Below are 17,829 nucleotides of genomic sequence, written 5' to 3' on the forward strand. Positions count from 1 at the left end.
ATAATTCACTTCACTCCACATCCACACAACAAACATTTATCCATTTATTACACAGACTCACTTATCGCTTGTTGTGAACTCTGACCTCTACAGTCCGTCACTCAAACATGTCCAGGTGCAACATAAAAACGATTTCCTGGTTCCGAGAGTTAAAAACAGAGAAGAAGCCTGTAGGCATTACCAAAGTCTGCTCTCCAAGGTAAATACTGAACAATATCATTACTATAATTCATAAAACTAATGTAGTTGTTTGTAGTACATCATTTTGTACATTTTTTGAGCATGATTTCTTTTCTAAAAGTTTGTTTTGCTTCTTAAAAGTAATGTCACATGTTAAAAACTGGTGTTTTGGGACGACCACGCACAGATTAAATTGATTTAAGATATGTGTGTTTTAAGTTATAATTTTTGGTCGTAGAACACAATGTGTTTGCAAGTTGAAGAGTACCTGTACTAGTGTAGTCATGTATTAAGGAGAATACCATTAAATAGAGAAGTAAGTATCTAAGAAATTGTCTAAGGCAGTTGCTCTCAAACTTTTTTCACCAAGTTCCACCTCAGAAAACGCTCGTGTGGTATGTCTAAATATTCATTAAAAATAACTGTAATATTTAAAGTTTTGGCCACTGTAACATTACACAGTTTTAAGAGATTTTCCATGTTAGATTTTAACATTGTTGTCAAATGCGTAATATGGATCACATTCAGTTCAAAACTGGCTTTGGTTTGTCGTCCAAGCCAGTTTTCTTCAAAATGGTTTGTTGTCAGTAGGGATGGGAATTGCTAAGATTTTTCCCGTTCCAATTCCACTTTCGATTCTGCTTAACGATTCGGTTCCTTCACGGTTCTCCTATCGATTTTTATTTGGGAAAAAAAGAGGAAAAAGGGTGCATTAGCATAAATTGTGTTTAGTCCAGATGTAACATGACCTCAAAAAGCCTACAGTGAGGTCTCAAGAGCACATATGTAGAGAAGAAAAAAAAAAAAAATTGTGAATAAATATAAGAAATGAATATTCCTCTATAAAATTTAATCACGTGCAAATTACAGAAGAATCTAACATTTAGTAACATGTAATATTATCTTAATACATACAAAGTGAGCTATGTCAAGCATTTATTGGTTATACTTTTAATGATTATGGCTCACAGTTTATGAAAACTTTTAACTGAAAATCTCAGAAAATGTAAGATTTTAAAAACTGTAAGCCATGATTATAACAAATAAAGGCCTGACATATCTCACTTTGCATGTAATAAGTTAATATCACGGATAAGTTTCAGATTTGATGGTAACTGCTGCCTTGAATTAACTTTTACACCCCATTGTAATTTCATGAGTTTCACCTGTACTATAGACTGGTGGGGGGGGAACATGCAACTTTTCTCTGACTACAATTGAACATTCACCTACTGAAAATGCAAACTTTTGACCACAAACTTAGTCGGTGCTCAGTGACATTTGTGTAGCGGCAGATGAATCAATCAATCAAAGTTTACTTATATAACCCTAAATCACAAGTGCTCAAAGGGCAGCACGAGCCACAACAACATCCTCGGCTCAGATCCCACATCAAGGCAAGAAAAAACTCAACCCAATGGGATGACAATGAGAAACCTTTTAGGGGACCACAGATGCGAGGACCTTGGATCATTGCAGGATTATATTCCTAATAAAATGAATACAATGTGTTTGATATTGTGGCATCGTACGTCATTAGTGTGTCAGTCAATTAAAATGGAATTAGAAAATCCTTGGAAAAATACCTAATTCCATGTCGGTGCGTTGTACATCAAAAACTGCAAATAGAACGCAGTCAAAAAACTGTTTAGTCAGATATATGTGACCCTTTAAAATTGGATACTCAGAACATTTAGCAGTGTACTTTACGTACTACTTGGCAGAACAAGACTAAAATGTCCAGTTTTTCTGTTGACATGGCGAATTCATAAATGTCTCTTAGCTACAATCTTCTCTCTGGTCCAAACCTGCTTGTCCGGACTTGTAGCTCTGATTGTCCCTTAAAAAACTGAATGTCTGCAGTGTTCATTGTGGGAAACCAAATTGGATGACGTACAAAAGCCGGAAGAAAACGTTCAGGGGTTATTTTGTGTGCCTCAAAATACGAAGGTCCTGGGTTCAATCCCGGGCTCGAGGTTCTTCTCTGTGGAGTTTGCATGTTCTCTCCAGGAACTCTGGCTTCCTCCCACCTCCAAACACATGCAGCTGGGGATAGGTTGATTGGCAACACTAAATTGGCCCTAGTGTGTGAATGTGAGTATGAATGTTGTCCATCTATGTTGGCCCTGCGATGAGGTGGAAACTTGTCCAGGGTATACCCCGCCTTCCGCCCGAATGCAGCTGAAATAGGCTCCATCACCCCGCAACCCCGAAAGGGACAGCGTTCAAGATCGTCCAAAGCCTCCTTTTCATATAAATCCCCGTCTAATGAGACATCTTGACAGCCTGCAGCCACCTGTATCATCCCTAAAGAATAGCAGAGTGTCTGACTACATATTCATGAGCCACTCTACTATAGTCGCATATTGAGACAGCCTTGCATTCCTTGTTTGCAGCCCCCAGCGCCCCTCCTCAGCAGGTAACAGTCCTCACCGTGGGAAACCAGAACAGCACTTCAATCAGCATCTCATGGGACCCCCCTCCGCCAGACCACCAGAATGGCATCATCCAAGAGTACAAGGTCTGTTTATGCCGCGTCAAAGGCCCACTAGTACTTTTACCTTATTCTCTCCTCCTTCCGTGCCACAGATCTGGTGCCTGGGGAACGAGACGCGTTTCCACGTGAACAAGACGGTGGACGCGGCCATACGCTCGGTAGTGGTGGGCGGGCTGCAAGTGGGTGTGGTCTATCGAGTGGAAGTGGCCGCCAGCACCAGCGCAGGGGTTGGAGTGAAAAGTGAACCGCAGTCCATTGTTATCGGTAAGGAACAACATCCATTTTTGGAAAATATTGTTCAGGGATTCCTGGGTGGACATAGCGGGAGAGAAAGTTGTCGGGTTAATAATTTTGCAATGCGGTCTGCTAAAAATTATGGAAAGCGCCAACCTACATATCAACAGACGCTGTGGTCAAAATTGGAATTAGCCCAAAACACATTTTAAGATATTCAACACTAAAGTGAATAGTGTATCCTCTTCCGCCAATTTATCACGTATCATTTGTCGGGTAAACGGCGACGAATGGGGCCATTTAAATCCCCTTCCTACTTTTAATGATGGCTAGCCCTTATTTCCCCAGTGTCACAACCATAATCCGCCACGCAACATGGGGCATGTTTGCCAATGATTGCGTGGCAGTCTTATTGTGTATTGTGCACACTTTTGTGTCCTTGTGTTACAGTCAGTGTGTGAAACACTGGAGTGTCTCTGCAAGCTCCATAAAAAGTGTCAAACCAGCGTGTCTGGGGTGCGATAGGAGATCAATACCGTCCTCTCCTTTCATTTCACATTGTGTGTTTTACCCTCAATGGAGTGAATTAGTGGCTGAGCTTGACAAACAACCTGCTCATCCGGGAGGTTTGTTATAAGCTTTGTCCTTTTTTTTGGGTCGGTATGTTGTATTTCACTGCACATGCTTTCGGTCCATATTATGACAATTTGGTCAATATCTTCACTCAAGTTTAAACAACGCTTAGTCCGACCCGCAACAACTGTCACATTAAGTACACCTGCACAATACAAGAGTTGTATCAATAAGTCTGCCTTTGCAAACATAACTTAATAGTCATTGGCCGGAAACTGTCATCACATGCAGGCAACGTTCCCTCTAAGGTGCGCGCCTGTGCAATTGCGCACTGCTCACGAAACCTCTGCCCACGGCAAATCTATGCCGCGCTCAAAATCCAATAAAAAAAAAAAATAAAGCAATTTTCAAAGTAACTGACGACAAGAGGCCACAACAGAGACAACAGTTTTTTGTTATCACTATTCAATTATTGTAACGTCTGTCGAGAGGCTTTGAAGGAGGACATAAATTCTATCGATCACTTTATTGAGCAAAACTCTTTAGAAACACATGACCAAAAACATTGCTAAACATTTTCTATCTAGCAAAGCTGGTCATTTTCTGCCGTACAAAGCAGACCAAAACCAACTTTGCCATCTGTCATATCAACAGCAGCCGCGATCGCTCTTTCTCACTTGTGCCAACACATGCACATATGGCACTGAGCCAGTGATGCATTTACAGCCACACAAAAAGTCGGACATTTCCAACACCGCGCGTTATGTGTCATTCCAGGTCGTTACACTATGAGTTACCAATCAAATATGTGCTCATTCTACTGTCATTTATTTAGAATCTTAATTTATAAATATTAATCATGAAATGCTGTTATTATATTAAAGTAATACTAATAAAAAGATATATATTTTACAAACGGAAAGTTACAGCAATGTTCACACGATCCAGTGCTTACATCTCATTGTGCAACATGTGAATGTTTTAATGGGTACTAAATGCGATATCTGAAAGGGGTACACACTATTTCCAAAGCAGGACCCCCACCCAGACACACAATATAGTACACAGCTCATTGAAAAACAATATTTGTTGTTCTTGTCATTGTAAATGGGCCAAAACACTTACATTAGAAAATGATCACATGGAAGTGACTGCTGTCATTTGATTAGAATAATAAGAAATTTAACTCGTTATTTAGTCAGGTTTGGGACAGGTCTGCTACAGGTGTGGCCTCAATGTGCACGTCTGATGTTGCTCACATGTGCTCCGCTGAATGCTCAAGGAGTTTTTGCGTTTGCTCACACACATAAAAAAAATAGAGGGAACATTGCATGCAGGAGTTGCATTCCCTGTTAATGCAGTCTTGTCTTTGGAGGCAATCCTGAAAACATTCTTCCTAGGATTTTAAAAACGTCCTCTAGTTGCACAATATCTAAAGGCAGGAACTCTGTGCCGTCACTTGTGGGCGTCTCGCTCACTGTTCATGCAGTCCTTGGCTGCTCTACACGTCAATTAGAGGCAAATCTAAAAAGAAAACACAATTTCCTTTACTCAGAAAGCGTCTACTCCTGTTGCATTTCTCTCTAGTTCCTGTCTTTTTGCATGATATCTAAATGTGGCAATTCAGTCTGGCTTCTCACTTGCTGTTTATCCAGTCTCTGTGCTCTCATTACATGTTAATTATTACAAACCTCATTGATGCAGCCTTAATGCGTATATTACCTAACTGACATGCCAAATATGATCCAGCGATGATACTCCTCAATATCAGATTACACGTTTAGTTTGACGCGTACGGATGGGTACCGATACGGTATCAATTCCCGGTACCTGGGAATAGATAACAGCACCAGTTTTTGGTGCTTTTGTATGTTTACATGGTATTAAATGTTAATTTGTTTCAAATACTCTCGTATTTGCTTATTAGATTTTATTTATATGTACAGTGGCGCAAATGCACCAAGTTGTTGAATTTCAATATTTTTGATTCAATAAATAAAGGGTGTATGTTCTCTATAATCAACATTATGTATTAAATGTTTTCTTTTTTGTAACACCGTTACTGAATGAAGCGCATATTTGTAATTGTTTCTCCATGTTTCTACACAATAACGCAAACATGGTAACACAACTGAGCAGTACAGAATATGGAGTGAAAGTAAAATGGAGGCTTTTCAGAGGGTGAGATAACTCCTGGAAATGACCTGCTCAGAATGGTCAAAGATCTAGATTTGTTATCCAAGGTAAAGGAAATGGCTTCTTCTAATGGATTTATTACAATCTTTGGAAAACTGTGGTATATAACATGGGACACAAACAACAATCAGAAGTGCAGCCAATATTCCAAACAGATAATGTGTCACGAGACAGGCCAATATAAATTAAATACACAGAGGACATAAGTAAAGGAAGTTAAATGAGCTCAAATGTACCTGCACAAAAGACATAATGATGCAATGTACAATTAGCTAGCCTAAATAGCATGTTAGCATTGATTAGCTTGCAGTCATGCGCTAACCAAATATGCCTGATCAGCACTCCACACCAGTCAATAACATCAACAAAGCACACTTTTGTGCATTCACGCACAACATAAAACATTTGGTGGACAAAATGAGACAAAGGAGTGGCATAAAACACATTTTCTGTGCCAGTGTCAGAGAAAGTTATATATGTAAACAAACTGTTGAGTCACAGTGCACACAACTACAGTGAGTTCAAGGACCGCCAAAATTATTAGGACAAAATGGGGCTCGCCGAATACTCTCATCAGTGAAGCTATCCATCCATCTTCTTCCGCTTATCTGAGGTCAGGTCGCGGGGGCAGCAACCTAAGCAGGGAAGCCCAGATTTTCCTCTCCCCAGCCACTTCGTCTAGCTCTTCCTGGGGGATCCCGAGGCATTCCCAGGCCAGACGGGATACATAGTCTTTCCAACGTATTTTGGGTCTTCCCTGTGGCCTCCTACCGGTCGGACGTGCCCGAAACACCTCCCGAGGTAGGCATTTGGGTGGCATCCTGACCAAATGCCTGAACCACCTCATCTGGCTCCTCTCGATGTAGAGGAGCAGCGACTTTACTTTGAGTTCCTCCCGGATGGCAGAGCTTGTCACCCTATCTCTAAAGGAGAGCCCCGCCACCTGGCGGAGGAAACTCATTTTGGCCGCTTGTACCCGTGATCTTGTCCTTTCGGTCATAACCCAAAGCTCATGATCATAGGTGAGGATGGGAACAAAGATCGACCGGTAAATTGAGAGCTTTGACTTCCTGTTCAGCTCCTTCTTCACCACAACGGATCGATACAGCATCTGTATTACTGAAGATAGTGAAGCAATACACATAAACATATTAAACACTGGGCTTTCTAACAATTTGGAAGTTTTGTGCTGTGTATGTCCTCCTACAGAAACCATATTAAAACAAAATAATATATTTTTCCCCATCTTTTTCAATTTTAATACATTTCTGAAGAAGCTCCAGGAAGCCACAATAATGGTTGCCAACCCCTGTTCTATAGGGACGTAACAGATAATACTTGAGAAGCACTGCTCTAGTGTAACATATTTCAAAGAAACATATCACTTTTCTGCAAAATATAAATGCAAAACCACAACAATAAACATAGTTTTGAATGAACAAACGGTCTAAACTGGCAACATTTCTCATTTTACAGGTATGTGTTTGTCCAGTGTATGCATTCCAATGACTAAACATACTCCGCGTCCACTCCTCACCACTTATAGGTAAGCCATTTCAGGACGTGATCATCCATGGCAACCGTAACAACAGCATCACAGAGCAGATCACCGACGTTGTGAAGCAGCCCGCCTTCATCGCAGGCATCGGCGGCGCCTGTTGGGTCATCCTCATGGGCTTCAGCATCTGGCTCTACTGGAGGAGGAAGAAGAGGAAGGGTCTGAGCAACTACGCAGGTTGGCCAAAGAGTCATTAGTCATGTTTAATCACGTTTAGATAGGAGAAGCGGGTTTAGACTCAGCGCACATGATCATCTCCAGAGGGCTCCACAAGTCCACCCACAGTGCTGTTTAATAGCCCAAGGTGGTCAAGCTGAGTGGGCAGCCTGGTCTCCTCAAGCTGGAGTTAGTCCAGCATCTTTCCTCCCACACGATGACCCTCATTGAATGACCTCCCCCCAACCCCCATGGCCGCCGTCTTGTCAATACCAGCAAGTCCATATGTGCTGCCAAGGCTGCATGATTTAATTAGGGAGCAGAGAACACTCATGGCCTGACAGCAGAAGAAAACAAGCACATTTCAACAAGTTTCTCTCATTTGTTATTCATGTATGTTTGGGACATTCTTGTTTTCTTTGGTTTGTGGCCTTTTCTGCTGCCTCCTTTTCTGGCTTTGGCTCTGCACATCGAGGAGGAAACCAACTAGATTTTGATAATAATGAGTATATCTCTAATGTAGTCCACCGGTGTGCAGACCCCTCCATAATCACAACCATCTCCCATCACCTAAAACACCGCTTACCTCTGCAAGCTTTTAACACACAAACTCTCTGTCTTCTTGTTTTGCAGTTCAGTCCTTCACCTTCACCCCTGCAGGTACTGTTCATTTGTCCCGTCTCTTCACCCCTCACGCCCATCCCCGCAACATATGACCCCCCCTCTTTTCGCTTATTAAATACATCAGCCTAATGTCCATAGCTAATCTGACACTGATTGGTTATTGGCCTTGACCAAAAGCCTTGCAAATTATCTCGAATGTATTTGCATAAAGCGCTTGTGTTGTGTTTGTGTGTGTGTGTTGCGGCCAGTGGCGTTTTATATATTATGAAAAAAATGTGTTTGGGGCCAACTGTGTTTAACATAAAATATCAGTATAAAGTTTGAAGCCGTATACTCATCCAATAGCATTAGAAAATGTTCTCACTGGTTCTGGATTTATTTAAATGTACTAAATCAATAAATTATAAATAAACAAGATTAGATAAAAGTACATTGGTCCAAGAATTCAGTTTAACAGAACGTTGCTGTTTGTTTTGTTGCTCGGCAGAATTGGTGGGGCACAATAATTTTTGCCCCAAATTCCCTTAATTAAAAAATATTTACATTGCTTGTTTGTGCCGTTTCCTTGGCAACTTGGGTCATTTAATCTTCCAATGCCCCAGGAGACAGATTGAAAACTGGGAAACACAGCAGCAACACAAACATAAATAAGAAAATTATAGTAACTGCATGGCCCATCACTTGACATAAACATAACAAAAACAACTTTATAAAGTTGTGAATCCAAACAGCATTTCATGAGTAGTGTAGATGATTAAAAAGGTTAAAAAAAAGATTCAACTAAAATAAATAGTTCAAACATATATGTATATATATATATATATATATATATATATATATATATATATATATATATATATATATATATATATATATATATATAGATAGATAGATAGATAGACATATAAAAGCATAAATGGGATTCCATGATTGCTGGTGTGTGGCGTGGCACATTTGAATAAAATAATCGAAGGGTTCTCAAACTTATTTCAACAAATACCACTGTAATGACCAACATTAAAAATACAGAAGCATAGTAGGCCTAAGTATTTGTTAAAAACATGACAGAGGGTTTTGTTTAACAAGTACATTTAATGTGTTGCCACTTTAATTAACAAAAAGGAACCTAATAATGAACAATGAATACTTAAAAATAATTAAAGAAAAATATAGAGTAATTGAATCACATTTCTTAAAGAAAATAGATTGAATTCAACAAATTAATTTCAATTAATTTTTTTTTTATTAATTTGAAAATGTATTTTTCATTTTATTTTTGTATTCTGTTTTATTTTTTTATGAAGAGTTATATAAATATATTGCTCTGACTGGCGGCCAGTGGTGTTTTTATATATCATAAACAAAATTTGTACGGAGCCAACCACTTACCATCTTGTGTGGTGATTAATAAACAGCATTTAGGTATGGGTTTGAAGGCAGCAATTCTTGTTCAATAGCATTACAAAATTCCAGTAAACTTTCGACTGAATTTTTTTTAAATGTACAAAATAATAAAAAAAATACATATATAAATAACATTTAGACAAAAGTACATTGGTGCAGTAATGTAGATCAACATAATTACTCAGTTTTGTAAGGTTGGGCACGCACATTGTTGCCCTAACTTCTGATAATTACAAAAAAACTGGAGGCCTACGCTTTCAGTGCCTCACTAGGCAGATAAAGAACAAGGAAACACGGCAACAACATGAACATACATGTACTAAATTGTCAAGAATTATAAAAGAATAATTTTCAAATAAAAGTAAACAACAAGCACAGTAACGCAGCACCAAAACTCCTCTGGATTCCTTTCCAGGTTAACTTGCTAGGCTGAATTAATGGGGCCTAATCAGTTCTGCCCCAAATTTCAATAAATCCTGTATACTCTAGTTTGGGTACTGTTTCCTTGGCAACTCGGAGTACAAGTGCAACACGGGGAAGTAAAAGGATAAGGAGACTCGGCATGGACAGGAACACACTCTAACAACATTTATTTATACAAATTAATTTCCTAATTAATTCATAATTCTCAATTAAATCAAGGCGTCGAAACAAAATTACCAAAGGTTGCGACTCAATCTCCACTGCGTCTTGTTTTTTTGTTGTGACAGTTGTTAACAGGTGTCATACAAATGTTGAATCACTTCGTTGTTTTTGTTGATTTTATTTTCATGCTTGGCACTCAGAAGATGAAAACAAGGTCAAACAGAGAGGAGGCATTAGTGAGGTGATTTTTCGAACATTAGCCAGAGTGCGTCTGAAGAATGCCGCTGCTCTTCCTTCTATTGACAATTAGTTGATGTATGGAGAGTGTCCTGTCTCATCCTCCTAAAGCTGTCGGCTCCAGCGAGGTAAATCAGCAGCCAAGGAGATTTGATGGAATTTTATATGCTGATGATTTCCTCCTCATTTTAGTGCATATTAATCTGTATTCATATTGGGGGAAAAGTGCTCGTCACGTCACTCTGGCCCACTTTAAAGTGGTTTGTAGCTGGCCAGAAATGTGCCTGACGAGAGATATCGACTTGAAAAGACCTGCTCTCAAACAGTTAAAGTTTGCAATTTTGCGAATAAATTATGTGTTCTAACTGTTTTGTTTTGAAGTGCTTTGAGGCAGTAGAATATCAAAGTTTGGAGAAAAAAAATATATATTAAAATTCTACTCTGTGAAATATTACATTAGGTTATGGAGATTAGGAATTCAATCAAAATTGTCTATGACAACGGCGCTAAAGTTGCACAAGTTGGACTATTAATGATTAAGTTGGTTATTTTACACTTTTTTTAGGAGTTTGAATATTATAAAATACTAATTATTAATGGTTGTAAGATGGTGATGGTCTTAACCCTACAATACATTCATTATGTTTGTAGACAAAAATAAAACAAAACATTGAATTGACAAACTGATAAAAGTAATTGTATAATGATATATCACTAATAAAAAATATAGGAAGTCTTGATTTGTTAATATTAATATATATGTTAAATGCATGTTAAGAGTTGCAATTAGCCTTTTTTGTTGTTGCTTTTAAAAATCCCCACACTCTGCTCATTGAAAAAAATCAACCAATGGGGGGAAAATAATGTAACAAAACATTGAATCAAAGTTTTTTATTTGGAATTAACTATATTAAATATAAATACAAAATTAATTTAATTGTATTATTATTAATATTATTATTGCCTGTAAAGTTTATAAAGGCTTCAAGATGATGATGGTAACCTTTAAACAGATGAATGCATTTTTTGTTAATGGAATATTTTATTCTGACGAATACAAAAACATGTATATTGAAATTCAAGACTTAAATGTGATGATTATCGTTAAAACAAAATACCCACAATCTGCTCTTTAAAAACAGTTAACCAATGGGACAACAGTAATGTAACAAAGTTATATCTGTACTTAAGTATATTTAGTAAATAAAATACATAAAATGTATTTTATTACAGTATGTAATAAAGGCTTCACGATGGTGATATTTTAACACTGGACCAGAAAAATGCACCATCTATTTTTTAACATTAGATTTTTTTTATTAATACTTTTACATTTTACGTATATATTTTAATGCTACACTTTTGTAAATATTAATATCAATAATAACGATGTCAATATAAACTTTAGACATCCTATATGTTTTTATTGCAGAAAAAAAATCCCCTAATTGTGTGCATAAAACCAATTTTATGAAATGTTGACAGTGGATCTGACGTTCTAAAAGAGGGAGTTTTCCCCATTCAGATGACGTCACTCTCTGAAAAGACCCCTCTGATGCCTGCGTCCCCCCAGGGGGTCTCATGCCTGATCTTGTTGAAGTCAGACAGCCTGTGAAGGAATGCTGATGTTCTCTTTTATCCGTGGAACGAATATTGCAGGATCATTTTCTCTGTCCTCTTTTCCCTTCCTCCTGGTTACGAAAAACTGTTGCAGCCTCTGACGTTTCCATGCTGCTTTGTCATCTACACATGAAATGGATCTAACACTCAAGACTTTTCCTATAGCGGCCGCTTGTTATCTGTACATCCTTATACTGGATCCCCCACCCCCAGTTAACCGTCTGACAGAAAACACTGCATGATTAATGATCCCGCTGCCTTTTTTTAATCATTTTTTGGTAGCCAGATTTAATCATACACCTGATGATAATCCAGCAGCCAAATAAGAGACATGGAAATGAGTTTTGATTCTCATCGGGCGTCTCGTCCTTGAGCAACACATGACGTTTTCAACTTATGTAAAGCCATCTTCATTATTGACTTTTTTTTTAATACCTTTTTTTTAGACAGTGGGCGCAGAAGGGGCATCCCACATCACTTACTGTATGGAACATATTTAACAAGCTTTGCAGGCGCATTAGAATACTAATGGCATGTTATCTTAATTATGGAGATACAGTCAATGTTGGAAACCTTATATCTGGCCTCAGTTTCTGCTCTTTTTGTCCCTCTGTAGTGACGTTCCAGAGAGTTGACGGCGGCCTGATGAGCAACGGGAGGTGAGTGTCTCACAAGCAGGGGGGGCAATTATATTGGGGGGTACAAATGTAGGAAATTAATTAATCATATTATAGGGTTGTCAAAAAATTAGATTTTTAAATGGTTCACAATTTTTATTTGTGACCAATCTTAATCAATTAAAAAAAAATCAAAAAGAAATGTTTTTTTTTTTGTTTGAATAGTGTAATTTTTTTTTTTATTCTGTCCTGTATAACCACTCAGACAAAACACAGTTGATCAATCAATCAATCAATCAATCAATCAATCAATCAATCAATCAATCAAAGTTTACTTATATAGCCCTTAATCACAAATGTCTCAAGGGGCTGCACAAGCCCAACGACGTCCTCATCTCCGATCTCATATCAGGGCAAGAATAAAACTCAACCCAATGGGAACAATGTGAAAACCCGGAAAGGACCCCCCTTCCCCTTGGGTGACCAGTGTAATGGATGTGAGTGTATATGGTGGGTCCAGCAGGGCATGTTAATGGCCATATCTGCTGTAAGTATTTACTATACAAAAGAGAAGTATGTGATGCTTGTGTTGTTGCCTTATTTGTATTTGACTGTATGGGTAGTATTAGAAATAACATCTTTACGTTTATCACAGCTGTCTATCTTATGGAGGAATGTAGTTAATGATGAAACAGGCAACAAATGTTATTGAAAAATATTAAATTAATCAATCAATGTTTACTTATATAGCCCTAAATTACGATTGTCGCAAAGGGCTGCACAAGCCACAACGACATCCTCGGCTTGGATCCCACATCGGCAACCCAATGGGACAATGAGAAACCTTGGAGGGGACCCCTCTGGGCGGTCGGTGCAATGGATGTCGAGTGGGTCTAGCATAGTATTGTGAGAGTCCAGTCCATAGTGGATCTCACATAATAGTGAGAGTCCAGTCCTTAGTGGGGCCAGCAGGAGATCATTTTGAGCGGAGACAGGTCAGCAGTGCAGAGACCTCTAAAAGGGGGGTCTATTTATAGGCTAGAGTATACAAATGAGTTTTAAGATGGGACTTAAATGCTTCTACTGAGGTAGCATCTCTACCTGTGAGGGCATTCCAGAGTACTGGAGCCCAAATTGAAAACGCTCTATTGCCCGCAGACTTTTTTTGGGCTCTGGGAATCACTAATAAGCCGGAGTTCTTTGAACGCATATTTCTTGCCGGGACATATGGTACAATACAATCAGCAAGAGAGGATGGAGCTAGTCTGTGTAGTATTTTATACGTAAGCGCAGGTGAGCCAGTATAGGTGTAATAAGATCAAACTTTCTTGTTCTTGTCAAAACTCTAGCAGCCGCATTTTGTACCAACTGTAATCTTTTAATGCTAGACAAAGGGAGACCCGAAAATAATATGTTACAGTAATCAACAAATCCAAAATCGTTTTGAATTGAGAATTGATTTTGAATCGAATCGTTACCCCCAAGAATCGAATCGTGTGGTGCCCAAAGATTCACAGTCCTAATGAATTATGTTGGTCATTTGACAGTATAATAAACATATTTAGTTTGGCCCCTCCTTATATAGACACAACAAAAACAATTATATAAAGTTGTTAAACAGGAAATAATCGCACAGACAGCAAGTAGTGTACATGATGAAAAAAGTTAAAAAATATATATTTTTGATTAAGTACTAAAACTATATTGAAGTGTAAATTGGATTCCATAATTGTCATTTAAATAAATTAATAATTAATCAAAATGGAATCTAATAATATATATACATCCATCCATCCATTTCTACCGCTTATTCCCTTTCGGGGTCGCGGGGGGCGCTGGCGCCTATATATATTTTTTTTTTAAATCTGATATGGTTAAAGGAAAATAAGTGAATCACATTTCTTAAAAACAATTACCAGAATTTTAAAAAGTAATTTAAAAGATTTTTCTTGCATTCCCATTTTATTTTACTTTTAATTACTATTACTGTTATTATTATTGTTATTATTATTATTATTATTATTATTATTATTATTATTATAATGTATTATTATCATACATATAATACATTTAGTCTAAGACACTTTGATTTGTGCTGTTCCTCTTGTAGAACCATTATTATATTTAAATGTGTATTTAACAATAATTGAATCAACAAAACAGTAATTCAAACTGAATTATTTTCTTGTATTTTTAAAATGTCTCGACTATTTTTTATTTTTTTTTTATTATTTATGAAAATGTAAATGCAGTGTTCTGTAATATTACCATTGTCCTGAAATGATTTGGATAAAGACTGGTTCAAAGGTTACAGGAAGTACTAATGGCCCACACATTAGGGGGCCACACTTACCTTGCCCGAGGGCACCGCGACATTCCAGCTCACCAAAAACAAAGAAAACAAGCACCTGACTTGCACGGTCAGTGTTAATCGCCGCATGTGCCAGTCTTTACCCAAGGCTATACGCTTGTTAATTCAACGTTTCCTTAACTTACAGCCGGTTGCTGTAAGATCCTGCAAGAACACTTGATAGATAGCCCTTGCTTCTTTGTGTTCCTTTTGGCATCGACACAGCATAGCATACAAAATATACATTCCCGACGCATCTCCCGCGTGTATGCATCGGTAGATGAACTCATCAATCTCCTCAACGGAATTAAGCGAAACAATTTAAGCAGAGAGGGCTTTTATTTTGTCATTTATCTTGCACTGCCGGCTGCAGGCAACCCAGCGGCCCTCTGAAGTGATAAATTTGCCTGTCACCTCGTGTGGGCGGCTGGGATCTGAGCACGTGTAATAATGTAAAAATAATTACCCACGGGATAGGTGTGTGTGTGTGTGAGGAGGCGCTCCCCCTCATGAAACCCCCCAATGCAGACTGCTCCGTCTGGGTGCATGTTAGTGAAAGGTCTGCAGAGAGCAAAGCCACTTCTCAATGACACCAGTCACCCAGCATGTGGAGTTATTTAGGGATGTTCTCCTGAGAACCTAACGCTTATCACACCTGAGCAACTACAGTGGGGAGATCTCAAACACACGGCCAAAGATCATCAATTCAATGTGACCCCTTGTCCCTTGGTTGTATGTAATTACTTCTACCAAGGACGTGATGTTATAATTCTTAGGTTGTTTTATTTACATACAACGGAAAGTTGAACACAGTCCATACCAGGACACTGACGTCTGAAACAATTTCAATAACAAATGTAAATAGAAATGATCAAATAAGTATGTGGCACACTCACTTGCTGTATTGACCCTGCCCTGATACTAGGATGGTGTTTCATAATAGCACCATCTGCTGGGGGGAAAAAGTCACCAGATTTTGCCTGGATAAAAAAATTAATAATTACCAAATATAATTGTTGGAGGTGGTGACTCCAAAAGGGACAAGTGGTAGAAAATGGATGGAAGTTTTTTGTTTTTTTTAACATGACAGTTTTGTAGAAAATAATATAAAATGTACAACTCTTGTTCATGAGCCAAAATAGTAAACATAAAAAGAAGAACATTCCCTATATTTTCTGGACTATAGAGCACACCGGTATATAAGTTGTACCCACTAAATTTTTGAAAAAATGTTTCTTGTATATTAACCGCACCAGACTGTAAGCCGCAGCTATAAACGTGAATCTAGTTGTTTACAAGTAAATATTTTGTCAATGTTTATTTACATACCTTAATTGTTTGTAACTGATGCCTGTAACACGGCAGTAAAACGGCTGATCAACAAAACAGAAGTCATTGCCGTGGAACCACTGGCTGCGGAAGTTAGCTCTCCAATCAGCTAAACAGACTAAATAACTCCACGGTGACGTCTTGATGAGTTAGGTGAGGATTTTGCGACACTGAAACAATACAAAAAGAATGCCTTTGTAAGTTAATAATACTAACACAGATGCCAGTAGACATGTTTGTATATTACCTAATAATAATAACGCTAGCTTTATTACAATACGATAGCATGTACAAATATGCATGGAAACACTTGTACAGACTTCACACGTCAGTCCTTTGCTTGGGTTTAATGCAAACTATTGAACACAAAACATTATGGGCATAAACGAAAAAAAAACTACATAAATTAGTCGCACCGTTTTATAAACTGCAGGGTTCAAAGTTTAGGAATAAAGTGGCGGCTCATTGCTGTATAAGTCCCGTCTTTATTTCTACAAGTGAGACACTTGGAAGTATCAGGGGAGACAGGACACAGTCTCATTGTTTGGGTTTTTAGAATGCATTGATGCTTCAGTATCATTTTACTCATCACTACTAAATAACCAAAGAAAGAGCAAATGGGTTCTTTGATGTTAGCTGATAGATGAACTTTAGAAGTTCCATTATATTGTTTTTCTATGATAGTATTAATCGATTTTTAGATGCTTCACAATTTGGACATTGGGCGATAGAAAAATCAATTCGTTAACATCAATAATGGACTATTTATTTATTTTGAATAAAGTAATGCAGACACTTTTAAAACTTAGCTGACCGCAGCGAGCCGCCTCCTCGAGAGATCCAAACAGCTCTTTTATTTTACGGCACGTATGTTCCAGTTTTGCACACATTTCCATTCATTTAATATATGTAGTGGGAAATATGTCACCTATTTCTTAATAAATAGTTGGATGGATGGATGGATGGATGGATGGATGGATGGATGGATGGATGGATGGATGGATAGATAGATAGATAGATAGAACTTTGATTCCTTCAGGAGAGTTCCCTCAGGAAAATTAAAAATCGCACTCAATTCAATCAATCAATCAATGTTTACTTATATAGCCCTAAATCACTAGTGTCTCAAAGGGCTGCAATTCATCATTTCAAATCACTCTACAAATGCACTCTTTATAAAAGTTGCTAGTGATAAATGCTTATTCAGTCAAATAAAAAGAAATTTAAAACTTAATTTATATAAATATAAATATGCATCATTAAAAAAAAATGTATCCAACAGTAGCTCCTGAATTGTAATCGAATTGTGAGGTATATTGTTGTTTTTCCTATGATGGGTAGAGATTAAATGTAATGTCATCATCAAAAGTTGGCAAGAAATAATGTAAATACAATTTTAAAAAATCCTCATCATTTGTAAAAAATAAATAAATAATTTCACTAAGAATTGTTGAAATGTTGTGTTTACATAAAGTGAGACACTGTAAGGAACTAGATCTGATCCAAATGTAATATTTAAGCCCAATGTGCATTCGTTTGTATGCCACTTCCTGGACTGGTTTGTTGATTATTATATTAACTTGTTTTTATGACGTCATCTTTTAAACGTCATCATATAAGCTGTAATGTCAGCATTTATCAGAATCTGATCAGGACTTCCCATTTTGGC

General features: G+C 37.7%; 1 protein-coding gene across 11 annotated transcripts in view; it reads left to right on the forward strand.

The window, feature by feature from the left end:
- Positions 1 to 17,829, forward strand: part of robo2 (roundabout, axon guidance receptor, homolog 2 (Drosophila)) — a 1,004,723-nt gene that overhangs the window by 926,517 nt on the left and 60,377 nt on the right. For 7 of the 11 annotated variants that reach the window (XM_061877321.1, XM_061877317.1, XM_061877314.1 and 4 more), the window contains 5 exons: positions 2,577 to 2,701; positions 2,770 to 2,941; positions 7,227 to 7,415; positions 8,028 to 8,054; positions 12,481 to 12,523. In XM_061877321.1, the coding sequence (XP_061733305.1) occupies positions 2,577 to 2,701; positions 2,770 to 2,941; positions 7,227 to 7,415; positions 8,028 to 8,054; positions 12,481 to 12,523 (556 nt within the window). The remainder of the gene's footprint in view (positions 1 to 2,576; positions 2,702 to 2,769; positions 2,942 to 7,226; positions 7,416 to 8,027; positions 8,055 to 12,480; positions 12,524 to 17,829) is intronic. The other 4 variants (XM_061877316.1, XM_061877322.1, XM_061877323.1 and 1 more) reach the window with 1 other exon arrangement.

This window comes from Nerophis ophidion, linkage group LG18 (genome assembly GCF_033978795.1).
Source record: "Nerophis ophidion isolate RoL-2023_Sa linkage group LG18, RoL_Noph_v1.0, whole genome shotgun sequence".
NCBI lineage: Eukaryota > Metazoa > Chordata > Actinopteri > Syngnathiformes > Syngnathidae > Nerophis > Nerophis ophidion.